Source organism: Pterocles gutturalis, unplaced genomic scaffold (genome assembly GCF_000699245.1).
Source record: "Pterocles gutturalis isolate BGI_N339 unplaced genomic scaffold, ASM69924v1 scaffold23928, whole genome shotgun sequence".
Taxonomy (NCBI): Eukaryota; Metazoa; Chordata; class Aves; order Pterocliformes; family Pteroclidae; genus Pterocles; species Pterocles gutturalis.
This window is the reverse complement of record NW_010121139.1, coordinates 19578-32861: the sequence shown is the minus strand read 5'-3', so window position 1 is coordinate 32861 and position 13284 is coordinate 19578. Positions and strand designations below refer to the sequence as shown.

Here is a 13284-nt window from a genome sequence, read left to right as displayed (position 1 = left end):
TGTGGGTGCCGGCAGCCACCAGGCGTGCCGGCAGTGAGAGAGGCTGTCAGGGAGAATATGGAAGCCTCCCCCAGGGAGTGCATGCCCGGACCAGCCCCAAGGAGCCTGTGGGACATGGGCTAACGACAACCAGCTTTTACGCCACGTCTCAGCTGGTGGGAGAGGGAGCAGGAAGCATGGCTGCTTCTTCCACTGAGAAGTGCAAGGGCAGAGCATCCTCATCTTTGCAGCAGGAGCCAAGAGAAGGTCCCCCCCCATCCCTGGGAATGATCTTGATACTCACGGCTGAAATGAGTCCCTGGGACCACTGTCCATCATCCACTGCATTGGCGGGGGGGGGTAAGGAAGGGAGAAGAGGAATAAGGTTCATCACCCTGCACACCCCTGTCCACAGAGCACAGGAGACAGAGAAGGCAGAACCCACCACAACCCTACATTTCCTTATTTCTTTTCCTCTTCCAGCCTTACCTTTCCTTGAGCCACTAATTCTCGCTGGGCTGCGGAGGCTGCCTTCACCAGGGCACTTGTGGCTGCAGCAATAGATTTGGCAGCTTCCAGGATCTGCTCCTCAAAATTCAGGCTCTCATCTGCTTCCTGCGGGCAAAACCGGGGTATGAGTCCCAGGCAGGGGATCTGTGACAGATGGGGTAGACCTGTATGATGTCAGGGGGCTGCGGGGACACATACAGAGACACGGATTAAGGGCCGTGGGGCACAGGAGGGCATGGGCTGCCTGAAGAAGGTCCACCTGGGGACATGGGAGGCAGTGGGAGCACAAGAAGAGGGACCAGCTCTCAGATGGGGCTTCCCAGGAATGAACCTTCACATCTGTCCAAAGCACAGACAGAACAGCCTCAGCCCATCCCAAGGTAAGCGGGGGTCAGCCAGGGCTCAGCTTCACTACCTTGGGTTTGGCCCTCGGTTTCAGCTGCTCCAGCTTCTTGGCTGCAGCCTCAATGGCAGCCGCTGCCCCCAGCAGCTCATTCTCAGCGATGACGGTGGGGTCTTCTGGGTCAACCCACTCGGTTCCTAGAAAAACCAGGAAGCGAGGCAGGTTAAATCTGCATGCGGCCTCATTTTGGACTCGCCCTACCTCCTCCATCTGAAGGGTGAGCCTTCTACCCTAATCACAGTCCCTTTGAGCAGGACCTTTCCTTACCTTTCATGGCCTCAGCTGCCTGGATGAGCTCAGTGACAGAGCTGGCCACGCGCTTGGAGTAGCCTGCCAGCTGCTGCTTCAGCTCGTGGGTCGGCTTCTGCAGGATCTGCAGGGGAGGAGCAGATGTGAGCACCTGGAAAAGGGGAACCTCAGACCTGTTTGGGGTGCACTCCCCAGGTAAGGAGGTTGGGATTCCCCAGCTCCCCTGAATGTGTGTACATATCAAGCGTTCTCTGTGATGCTTTCTCAAGTGACCGTGGCTCGTCTCCTCCTCCCTGAGGATGGGATGAGCTCCCCCTTAGCCCTACTGCGTTGATAACTTCTGGGACATCTCTCGCAGCCATGAGTCCCTCAGTGCAGGCCTTCCTGCACTCAGCAGCTAACTGCCTCCAGGATTTATTTCCCCCCCAAAGCATTTCAAGCTCCAGAGCCATTCCTCTCTTACTGTCCCCATTTTGGAGGTTTGTCTGCAAATGCAAGCTGAGCAAAGGGGAGGACCCTGGAGCGACGTCCCAGCTGAGGAGGGCTGGTCCCACTGGCGCAAGGTGGCTGGCAGAGCCATGGGATCCTTCACTGAGGAGTGGGGGGGACACATGCACACACCACAGCACACACATGCACACACACAGGGTCTGTACACACAAGCAGAGCTCACTACTGGCCCGACTCACACCGCACAGGTGGCAGCTGCCCATCTGCTAGAGGGGGTGTGAGTATACACACACACACACGCACACACACGGACCCCAAGGTCCTTGCAAGTGCCACCCCAGCACCGGGCTGGGCACAGAGACACACCGTGAGCAAGGCTCATGCTGAGGTTAGATACCAGCAGGCACCCCAATGTCGCCTTACTCACCGGCTGACAGGGAGAGAGGGAGAAGAGAGAGAAGAAAGCAGTGAACGTCCCGGCTGGGACACACGGGTGATGGGGCAGGGGGACACAGGGAGGGCAGGGGAAGGTGGGTGCTCTTCGGTGCGGGGTGAGGGCAGCCAAGAGGAGAGGCGGGAACAAAGGAGGGAGAGACCTATTGTTACCAAATACCAAGTGCCCATGGAGGTTCAAATTCCTCTCCCTCCCCAGTGAAACCTGCAGGCTTTCCCAGTCCTCTGCCAGGAGACATGTTTTCCATCCTGAGTCAAATAACTCTCTTTCTTGAACCCTAACCATGCTTGTTCACGATCCATGCAAGGCACTGGTTCCCAACAGGGCCCCAGCGTACAGCAGTGGACTTGCTGCTGCCAGGGAGTGAGGCAGCACCACATCTGCCATCTCCCCTTCCATTCCCCTACATTCTTCCTGCTTGCAGCATTCCAGGAATCTGCTGCCCTCTGATAAATGGGACTCATGAGCTTTGTTCCTGCCTTTTGCCTCCTCCTATAGTGCTGTGGAGGCTTGGGGGTCATGGCTTTATCTTGGACTTGTGTGGGGCTATCCCAGGAAAATCACCAGAGCTGCACGTGGCTCGGAGTCCCTGAGCTGATGGCACACAGTGATGGGTGGTTTGCCCTCATAAGCACATCCAGACCAAATGCCACTATTAAGTCTGCTGTCTGCTCTGACAATGTATTTAAAACTGCTGAATGGTCTCTGTCTGAAGCTGAAGGCACCCTGGAGGCTATGAGCTTACCAAGATGCCCCTCCAGTGAACATTTCACAGAATGTACCAATGTATGATATTCAAGAGACACTGCACAGCAGCTGGACAGTTACACCCAAAATACAGCGGCATAGCATGTTCCTGCAAGTAGGTCACTGCCACACTAAGTCACTAGCCCAATCACCTGTTAACAACAGGCCAGACAGAGAATTTCTCCTCAGCACTCCTGCCTTGGCTGCCATGACTTATGTGTGGCTAAAGCATCTTTCAGACAGACATTTGATCTAGATGCAGAGGACACAAAACTCACTGCTCCCCTTGGAACTGTACCCCAGCAATTACCTCCTTTGAATAAAACCACCCTTTGACTTTCCCTCTACTCAGCTTCAATTTCTAGCTATTGATTCCTGCCTGCGTTCTCTTTGTGCTGCCAGTGCTGGTTACCTTCTGGCTTTCCCTGCAGGAAACCACAGTCTGAGCTCCACCGCTTTGTATCTGGTGAGCTTGAACAGCCCTTCTAACCAGCTTAGCGAAACCTCGCTGCAGAGCTGACTTGCCCTCAGCCTTTGTCCTAACTTTGATTTGAGGGCTCTCACAGCTCCACGGGCTGGGGCTGTGCATCCCTCCAGTGCCCTCAGCTCCACCTCTGCAGTCTTGCCAAAAACGCAAACTGCTGGAGGACCTCACTGGATCCTTTCTACTGCTCTATGGTCTTAATTTGCTTCTTGTAAACTACACTCATTTTGCAGGACAGCTAATTAAAGCAGCCAGCTGAAGTCCTCAGGACTCAGAGGAAGACAATAAAAAAAAAAAAAAAATCAGCTGGTGTTTGCAGTTATCACTTCTGCTATTGTGGGAGTTGCCCGTCTCCCACTTGCTGTGACCTTAACAAGGTCTGTTTTCACACTGCCTGAAGTCTCTTACTCCCACCACTTTTACTGAAAGCTGCTTCAGGGTTTTGCTCCCATGTTGTCGAATTTACAGCCTCCATCTGTTTACAACCAGGTAATCTCCATCTGTTATTAGCTAAATACCTTTCTTCAGAGCCTGCATATCTCTGACATCTCCTTGCACAGCATGAGCTCGGCATGTTCTGTGCTGGCACAGACAGTGAAGGGGGCTGTGCAAAGACCTCAGCAGGAGCTGCAGAGCCCAGCAGACCTTGGGGATTCGGGGAGCACCCTGGCATCCAGAGGTGGCCTCTGCCCACCCTGGGAACTGGGGCAGGAACACTCACCACCAGCACATGCTCCAGCAGCTCCAGGTAACCATCAGCACACTCCTTGCCAAAGCGCAGTGCCCGCTGCCGCACGTCCCCGCTCACCTCTGGGTGGTAGGCAGCCTCCTGAAAGCCAGAGACAGGGAAGCCCCGATTCACATCCAGTGCCATCCCTGCTGGCACCCCCTGCGGCCCCCCCCAGCCACTCACAAATGTTGCTAGACCCACGTCCCCTGCCTGCCCCACCTTGCAGGAGCGCAGCATGTCTGCAATGGCACGGCGGCTCAGATTTGCTGTGGCAATGACGTCCTCCTGCCGACATGAATTGCCAGCAGCCACCGCTTTGGCAGTGGCCATCGTGATGCCTTTTGTCATACGGATGAAGTCCTCTGGCCCCCCCAGCCACTCACAAATGTTGCTAGACCCACGTCCCCTGCCTGCCCCACCTTGCAGGAGCGCAGCATGTCTGCAATGGCACGGCGGCTCAGATTTGCTGTGGCAATGACGTCCTCCTGCCGACATGAATTGCCAGCAGCCACCGCTTTGGCAGTGGCCATCGTGATGCCTTTTGTCATACGGATGAAGTCCTCTGGGGTGGAGACTTTGGCGGGAGGCACAGGAGAGGAGAAGACCTGCGAGAAGAGAGGCGGCGGTGAGGCATGGGGCAGTTGGCGGGAGGGATGGCAGCCACAGCACCATGGCTTTACTCACTGCCAGCTCTTGGCGTATGTGCTCTATCGTGGCCTCCAGCGCCCGCGTCCCCTTCGTGGCCTCGTCTTCGACGGCCTTCACTGTCTTCAGCAAGGAAGTGACATTCGTCACCATCACCTGTGGGAGGGAAAAGACAGTCAGGTGAAGCCCCATGCAAGCTCCGGGCTGCTGCTGGCATCCCTCTGTTGTGGTTTGGTCCAAAATGGCCCCGTTCCCATACTCCACTCACACCACCTCATCTTGTTCTCCTGCTAATGCCTCCTCTGCATGCTGTGCCCCACCTTTTATGCAACCCTTCCTCCCCTCTTGCCCAGACTACCCCCAAGTTGTCCTTCTGCCCCTAGACAAGCAGAGAAGACCCCCTGCTCTTCCTCCAGCCCCCCCTCCCATCAAGCCCAGCTCAGACCTTGGCAGAGTGCTTCAGCTGGTAGACAGCAGGGTCATCCCCAGCTTTGCCAGCAGCTGCCTTGGTGGCACCAATCAGGTCTCCAAGTGCCTTGGCCACATCCTTCACAGCATTGATCAGGACCACCTGGGGAGAGCAAGACCAGGACAGTGGCTTGGCTATGGCCACAGTCAGGCTGGGGGTGAGGGTGTGGCCCAGTAGTGAGAAATTTGGGCACCCCAGGGCACACAGGGAGTCCAGCTCAGCCAGCACCAGCCAAAGCGCAGCCAACCCTCTCCACAACACACAGGATCCAGCCCAGTGCACCACATGACACCTGCAATCCTCAACCCCTTCAAGCAAGCTATGAGCAGCCTCCATTCACCCTACACACCCCATCCCACCTGAGTCTCTGGGTCTTCAGATCCCAGGCTGGCGGCACCCAGCTTCACCACCTCTGCCAGGTGGGTGATGGTGGACACGGATGACTGGGCAGCCTGGGCTAGCTTCTCCTGGCTGGCTGTGGCGTTCTGCACTAACACCTTGGTGTCTTCCACCAGTGCCTTGGCTGTCTTCAAGATGCCCTCCCTGGGAAGAAGAAGGGAGTCAGAGAGGACACAGCCCTCTACAAGCACACATGGTCCTTGGGGTGTAGAGAGATTGTGGACCCTGCCTTCTGTATGTGCAAGCTGGAGGGGAAACAGAGCCAGCATGACCTGAACTTGCATCTCTCCTTGGGGCTGGTCCACAGCTCCAAGACAAGACACCGTGGGACAGAATCTGACTCCCTATCTCTGGCTGAGCAAAGGCTGGACTAGGTACCTGTGGTCAGCGAAGGTCTCCGAGTTCTCCCGGTTGAGGGTTCCTGCCGTGGCAAACATGATGGTAGTGTCAAGGTCCGCAATGATGCCAGAGACAGCGCTGGCTGCTGTGATGCAGGCTTGTGTCCCACGGTTCCCAGCCTGAAGAGCTGCCAGCACATGAGACACCTGCAGGGTTTTGAGTAAGGTGACTGGGGGAGCAGAGCAGGTTAAGGTAGCCCCCGCTGCACAGACCTTCTCCAACACCTCCCAGGATGGAGCTGCTTCATATCAAGGAGAGGAATTGGGAATTGTGTGGTCTGGACACCCCTTCTTAGCGTCCATTTATTTTCACCTTATATGTATCATGTTTGGGGACTCGAGATATTGGACTCCAGTAGTTTCCAAATCAATAAAGTTTGCATGATGGGCATCAGAACATCAAAACTCCTTCCTTCTTTAGCTGCTAAACTCCATTTCTGTACTTGGATAAGCACTCACAGGAGAACAAGTTTCCTGATGGAAAGCAATCTTGGAAAGGAAGGACCTGCAGGAGGTCCTGAGCGTGCAGACATGTGCCAGGCACGATGAACAAGTGTTTGTTTTGCTTTTGTGATACAAGCACTGCTGCTCTACCCTTACTGACTAGAGTTTTTTAGCCATGTCTTCATCTGTTATTCAGAAGCGTGGTCTTTAGATTGACTGACAGACAGAATGTTTTCCACCATGTCAGCAAAAGGTGAGGGGGAGATTGATCACCCAGCACAAGCTGCAAGCTTAGCTGGAGATGCAGCAAATGCTATGCCCGCCACTGCAAGAGCTGATTTGGAAAGCCCTGGGCTGCCACCACTGTGTAGAACAGTCTCCCCTGGCAGGCCATCATCAGCATGTCGACAGGCAGCACCTGGACATCACACTTGTTCATCACAACACCAACTGCTGTTATGGTGCCTGGAGAGGTGGATCCATCCTCCACCCTGCTGTCTGGGCAGGGAAAGCATGGCTGAGGGAGCCAGCAGAGCCTAACAGGACCAGGGGAGAACCCAGCATGGCAGCTCCAAGGGCACATGGCTCAATCCAGCATCCTGCCCAACTTGCCACACTGTCACCCCTCTCTCTGGACCACTTACTTTCTCTGAAACCTTGCGTGCACTCTCTATCAGCTCCTTCTTGGTGTAGGCATCACTTGGGCTGCATTGCAGGGCTCCAGCCTTGGTGACCAGGGCAGCACAGCCGTGACCCAGCTCCTGCACCCGACGCTTGATGTGGGATCCAATCTGTAGAGGAAAGGATGAGTGAGAGAAACAGCAGGGAGTTAAGCCCCGCATCTGCGATACCTGCTGGGAAACACCAGCCAGCCCCACTCAGCTCCTCTCTCCCAATCCTCCCACTCATGAGGGGGTAAAAGGAAACACAGCTTTGCTCCACGTTTCCACATGGTGTTGCAGGGGAGATCTGAATGCTTCCTGTCCCCAGCTCCAACGGCAGGCTCCAGCGTCCCCGTACATGCCCCAGAGGACCCTGCTCTGCCCCACAGCATGCTCCAGCACTTCCCCCATGCTCGCACCTCCTCGTTCTCGGCAGTGAGTGCAGCTGGCTTGGCCTGTTGTGCCAGCTGCCCGTAGTCATTGGTGAGCTGGTTGGCCAGTATGCCCAGCTCTTCTGGGTTGGTGGTGGATTTGGTGACCTGCCAAAGGAAGGAGAGCAGGAGTTGGAGGAGCCCTACGCTGTGATGGGCAAGCAAGGAGGGTGGCTGCCCAGCCTGGGTATCAGGCAGTGCTTTCTGCAATGTCAGGCTTGCTTGCACCCACCATCTCCTGCACTGTCACTGCAATGGCTTTGGCTGTCTTCACCATCGTGGTCTGGTAGTCCACAAAACTTCCCTCTGGCTCACCCATTGGCCCCTCGTCCAGCTGCAAGAGACATTCAGGAGAGTTCGGCTCCAGCCCCAGCCCAAAGACCTTGTAGGGTTTTACTCTGAGTTCTCCCTCCCCCATCCCCAGCCCTGGCCAAGTTCACTCCATGCTCCACTCACCTGGTTGATAGCCTGGGTGATGGAATCCACCATGCCCCCCACAACGCCTGCAGCGCTGGCTGCCTCATTCAGGGTGGTGGTCAGGTCCTCTACAGCTTCCTTCATCATCTGCACAGCCTCCTCCAGAGCCTCCTGGGTGTGGGCAGCTTGCTGCAAGGATGAGCCAGAGTGAGGGAAGGTGGGCAGTGACCGCTCCCGATAGGGATGCTGCACACTTACCCAGGTTTCCACCACACAGGCACATGCCTGTGCACCACCTGGCACCCACACAGGAAGGGGACCACACCACTGACATGTGCCCCTCCTGCTCACCTTGGGGTTCCCACCAGCCTCCTTGGCTGTGTACAGCATCTGTAGGGCGGACTCGGCCAGTGTTTTGGTCTGGTCCAGAAGGTTCATCTGCTGCTGGTGGTTGGGCGTTTTGGAGGCAGCACCGATAGCTGCCATAATGAGTGGCTCAAAGTACTGAGCCATCTGGGACACCTAGGGAAGAGCAGCATCAGCACCAGCAGCTTCCAGCCCAGCTGCCTTGCACCACCAGGAGCTCATCCAGGCGCACCAAGCGCCTCATCAGCAGCTCCCCATCCCCATCCTTGTGTTACCTTGTGCCCCAGCTGTGAGGCCTCAGCCTGCGCCGCACTGGCCACAGGCTCGATCAGGTTGCTGATCTCCTGGACAGCCGTGATCATCTGGTTGTGCAAAGCCTGTTGCAAAGACAGGGTGTCACATGAGGCTGCAGCAGGGCTGGGGTCACCACATGCTGCTGGGAGCAAGGGGGAAGGACGCCCACTCCTGCTAAGCTTGCAGCAGCACATCCCCAACCCACCTCCTGGGAGATGTCTTCTCGGGGGGCTAGCTGCTGGCTGATGGCAGCGAGGGAGGCCTGGTCCACCTCCCGCATACATCTATTCAGCACGTTGATGGCCTCGTCACACTCCCGCTGTCCTGGAGCTTTGTCCCTGCATGACACATGGATCAGCCCAGCACTGGCAGGTGCTACACCATCCCTTCACCCTCAACCTCGGCTGGTGCCAAGGAGGGGCAGGACCTCTCTCCTGTGCTTGGGGCAAGCTGGCATCATAGAAACCAGGCACACCAGCAGGCACTCCCGTCAACCCACACCAGGACTGGAGGAGCAGCTCCCACACAGGCCAAGAGGGACGGCATCTTCCATCCCTTGCCCCCCCTCACCAGCAGCGGTCACAGAGAAAATGAGCCAAAACATCCCCAGGGGTGCTTGCTCAGAGCAGGGATACCTGCCAGCAGGGACAGGACTCTCCTCACCTCATGTTGGTAATCAGCTTCTTGATGGAGTCCGAGACAGTGCGAGAGTGGCCAGCCAGCACTGACCACTGCGGCGGGTCCTTGGGGTTGACGGCCAGAGAGCGGGCAGTCTGGATGAGGCCAGCAGAGCTCTCCAGCATGGTCTTGGCTGAAGAGACGATGGGCTCCATGGCTCTGCGCCCCTGCACGGGGAGACGATGGGCTGGTGATGTGCACAAGGGACTGTGCATGGGATGTTACTCCCTCTCCTGCAACTCTCACCCCAGAGCAGCCCCTCAAAGCCCAAGGCTTGCTGTAACCTCCCCACCACCCCCCTGAAAAGCACCAGCCCCGCATTGTGACTCCATCCCAAGCTCAGGGGGAGGCACAGCTCCTCCCCACCCTTTGGCAGCCCCCATCACAGCCAGACCACATCCTCCCTACCCCTGAGGGATCCCCACCTCTGGGCTGATCTGGGCAGGAACGGTGGCAAACTCTGGGTTGGAGGCGAAGGCTGTCAGGTTATCCACGGCCTCTATGAGAGGGGCGGTGGCGGCACGGCACCGCTCCCGGTTCTCCTCGTTGAAGTCGCCATCCAGGGCCTGGTGTGGAGAGACCAGAGCAGTTATCCAGCCCCCACCAGGCCCCAAATCCCATCCGCAGCACGGTGCCCTGGCAAGGTGTCCTGCTTTCGCCTGGGATAGAGTTAATTTTCTTCTTGGTAGCTAGTATGAGGCTATGTTTTGTATTTGTGCTGTGAAGAATGTTGATAACATAGTGGTATTTTGAGTTGTGGCCAGGACAGCCAAAGACTTTTCAATTTCCCATGCTCTGCCGGTGTGCAGGTGCACAACAAGCTGGGAGGGAGCATAGCCAAAGCATAGCCCACAATTACTGGCTAAGGATTCAAGCTTAGGTTTAGGACTGAGGCTCATATTGGCCACTGGTATATTCCATATCATGCATGTCATGCCCTGTATATTATTAGGGTCCATCCAGAAGCACTCGTTCTTGCTCCCCTGCCTTAGGCTTGCAGTTTCGGTACTCTCTCTGCTCCAGGATCATTAGCTGGGAACAGGCTGGGCCTTGGTCAGTGGGTGGTGAGCATCTGCACTGTGTATCACTCATTTGTACGTTTGCAAACTTATATATTTGTATATTATTATTATAACAATTACTACAATTATTACTTTAAATTTTATTGTATTTCAGTTATTAAATTGTTCTTATCTCAACCCATGAGCTTGTTTTCCGTCTACCCCTTAATTCTCTCCCCGTCTCCCTAGGGACAGGTGACAACGAGTGAGCAGCTGTGTTGTATTCGCTGCCAGCTGGGTTAAACCATAACACAGGGAGACCGCACCTTGATGGTCTTCACCAGGTTGGCTGTGCTGTTGGCCACCTCCTTGGCTGACTGGACGAACTGGCGCTTGGCCACCGGGTTGGCAGTGCGGGAGGAAGCCAGGCGGCAGGTGTTGCACAGGGCTGAGGTGTGCTTCGCTACGATGGTGGCTGCTGACAGCACCTGCGGGGAAGAGCAGGGTGAGGCAAGACCCACCACGTCTGCCCATCCCCACAGCTCTCCCTTCCCACCAGTGCCACGTGCAACACCAGTGACCACAGGGGTCTCTCTTGGGACCCAAGAAGGATTGCCAAGGTCCTGCACACCCGTACAGACCCCCAATATGGACTGTTACTGTTACACCAAAGCTGACAACTGGTTCTCAGTACAGCTGATGGGGTCTGCTAAGACATAGCCATAATCCTGGCTAACTCTTGGGACTCAGCTCTTACCACTAGCCACACTCCCTTTCATGCAAGAAAATGCCCATAACAGTGCCCCACCTCATACTCACCTGGGACTGGGTGCACGCAGGGTCCACCAGGTTCTGGCAGGCCATCTGGATGGCTTGGTTAGCTCTGGCAAACTGAGTAGGGTCTACCAAGCCCTGTTGTCCAGCCTGGCTGTTGGGGTCTGATACGCCCACGAGGTAGGCAGCCTAGAAGCACAGAGGCAATGAGAGAGAGCTTGCACACAGTGGGGAGGCTCAGAGCAGGCAAAGTCTAAGGAGGAGGCTGGCAGCACTGTCCCACAGTGCCAGTCTTGGAGGAGCAGGAGAGGGATGCATATGGCGACTACGCACCAGGGGCAATGCTCAGGGCTGGGACTGAGTGCATCTCACCTGGGCAGCTGCCTCTGTCAGCCCGCAGAGAGCTTTGGAGGCCGCACTGATGGAGTCACCGAACTCAGGCAGTTTGCTGTTCTTGGCGTTCTGGGAGATGCCAGCCATGGACTCGCCCAGAACCTGCAGGATATACCACACACCAGTTATGGAGACTACCTCCTGCTCCTCTAGTGCTCCCAGGATCAGACCTCACTGGGCTTCATCAACAGGGGAAGAACCAACTTTGCTTTTGCTCCTACATCCTTCCCAAACCCTCCTGACCCTTCCCTGAACCTCCACTCCTGGCTTAGGGCTTACCTTGGAGTTCTCCATGACGCTGTCAAGGCAGTTGAAGTAGGACATGTCATTGACGGTCTGGGTGGGGTTCTCCAACAGCTCCTTCACTGTCTGCAGGGAGACAGGTGTCACATCCAGGGGAGGAATCTGTACCCTACACTTGCATCTCTTCCTTGCTCCCTCCTGCCACTTGCAGCGGGGTGCAGCTCTCCCCTCCCCAACATCTCAGCAGCCAGCCATCTCAGCCCCTCCACTGCTTCGGCAAGATGTGGCTTCTCACCTCCAGCTCTCGCAGGGCGTTGTCACACTCCTTCTGGCCTGGCGCTTGCTGGGTGCACATGGTGATCAGCTGGTTAATACTGTCAGTCACAGCCCTTGGGGACAAGAGAGAAAGACCCCCATCAACACCGGCTCCGTTACCCGGTACCACTGCTACAGCAACAGCTCAGAGGGAGCACTTCCTCTTACCGTGCCGCTGCTGCCAGCTGATTCTTGAGGTTGGGGGCTGTGGGGTCAGCAGAGAGTGCCTTTGCAGCCAGCAGCAGCTTGCTGGAAGACATTGAGATGCTCTTCAAGTTCGACACCACCTGCGCCTGGTCTTCCTTATTCTGCAAAGGAGCCAAGAAGAGTTATCTGCAGCAGGTTTCCAGGGCTCATAGGCCACCTAGGTCTTCTCTGGTGGTTTTCAAGCTGAGCCGGTTCCCTTCATCTAACCTGTCCGCCAACAGCAAGGATATGGTGGCAACGCCTGCTGTTTCTACTTTCTCCCCACTGCTGCAGTTTTGCACAGCCCCACACCCCACTTCACTAGCTGCACTGGCCACAGCCACCTTAACCACCCTGCCCATGGTCAGCTGCCTTTCCAGGCACACCAAACCTCTCACTGTACCCAGGATCCCTCAATGGGTGTTTGCTCTCACCGGGGACTGGCTGGCCATCTCCACTCCCGCCTGCAGGAACTCATTGAAGTCCTGCCCAAATTTGCCAGAGGACTTGGCCAGGTCTTGAGGGGTGCCACGCGATGCCTGCACCAGCTCATTGGCAGACTGGTTGAGCCCCGCAGCCGCCCGGTTCAGCTGGCTCTGCGCCTCCTGGAAGCTCTTGGTGCTGGGAGGGAACTGGAGACCAGGAGAGGTGTTAGGAGAGGCAGCGAGGAGGATGGAGATGGAGTTTGAAGGTCTGGCACATGCTTGGGGATATGATACAGAGGAACCCGGTGCAGATGGACCAGTTTGCATCCCTGCAAGGCTTCCCCCTTCCCCTTCTGTCCCTGCTCAGCTCACCGAATCTGCGAGCAGCCTCTTGCTGGCCTCTCCCACCATGCGGATGGCAGCATCCACATCCCGCTGCCCTGGCAGGCAGCTGACACAGCGGCTCAGGGCCTGTGACACCGCCTTGGCCACCTATGGAGAAGCAAAGAGTGGTCATTGTCCCCCGGCCAGTCCAATGCCCTTCCGTGGGCTGGGGTGGGGTGCTGGGTTCCCTGCTCCCCCTACCTGGGCCAGGCGCTGCTGGCTCTCTGGGTCACCAGGCTTGGCCACAGCTTTCCGCGCCTCCTCGATGAGGTTGTTAGCTTTATCCATGACATCGCTGGCACACTCCAGCATGGCGCCCTGCACCTGTGGGTCGGGGGTGCTGGCTGCCACGCC

The 13284-nt window shown here is 56.6% G+C and overlaps 1 protein-coding gene across 1 annotated transcript in view; it reads right to left on the bottom strand.

The window, feature by feature from the left end:
• Positions 1 to 13284, bottom strand: part of TLN1 (talin 1) — a 29383-nt gene that overhangs the window by 1681 nt on the left and 14418 nt on the right. Inside the window, exons 26-54 of the mRNA XM_010077153.1 lie at positions 13132 to 13283; positions 12919 to 13038; positions 12556 to 12753; positions 12104 to 12243; positions 11916 to 12009; positions 11657 to 11746; positions 11357 to 11479; positions 11030 to 11173; positions 10537 to 10698; positions 9635 to 9775; positions 9195 to 9376; positions 8737 to 8869; positions 8513 to 8614; positions 8223 to 8393; positions 7911 to 8060; positions 7687 to 7788; positions 7443 to 7562; positions 7006 to 7152; positions 5898 to 6064; positions 5480 to 5663; positions 5097 to 5222; positions 4691 to 4807; positions 4426 to 4611; positions 3998 to 4105; positions 1160 to 1265; positions 905 to 1029; positions 459 to 594; positions 284 to 336; positions 1 to 43 (exon numbers count right to left, since the gene is read on the bottom strand). The exon at positions 1 to 43 is cut by the window's left edge and continues 146 nt beyond it. Of these exons, the coding sequence (XP_010075455.1) occupies positions 1 to 43; positions 284 to 336; positions 459 to 594; positions 905 to 1029; positions 1160 to 1265; positions 3998 to 4105; positions 4426 to 4611; positions 4691 to 4807; positions 5097 to 5222; positions 5480 to 5663; positions 5898 to 6064; positions 7006 to 7152; positions 7443 to 7562; positions 7687 to 7788; positions 7911 to 8060; positions 8223 to 8393; positions 8513 to 8614; positions 8737 to 8869; positions 9195 to 9376; positions 9635 to 9775; positions 10537 to 10698; positions 11030 to 11173; positions 11357 to 11479; positions 11657 to 11746; positions 11916 to 12009; positions 12104 to 12243; positions 12556 to 12753; positions 12919 to 13038; positions 13132 to 13283 (3822 nt within the window). The remainder of the gene's footprint in view (positions 44 to 283; positions 337 to 458; positions 595 to 904; positions 1030 to 1159; positions 1266 to 3997; positions 4106 to 4425; positions 4612 to 4690; positions 4808 to 5096; positions 5223 to 5479; positions 5664 to 5897; positions 6065 to 7005; positions 7153 to 7442; positions 7563 to 7686; positions 7789 to 7910; positions 8061 to 8222; positions 8394 to 8512; positions 8615 to 8736; positions 8870 to 9194; positions 9377 to 9634; positions 9776 to 10536; positions 10699 to 11029; positions 11174 to 11356; positions 11480 to 11656; positions 11747 to 11915; positions 12010 to 12103; positions 12244 to 12555; positions 12754 to 12918; positions 13039 to 13131; position 13284) is intronic.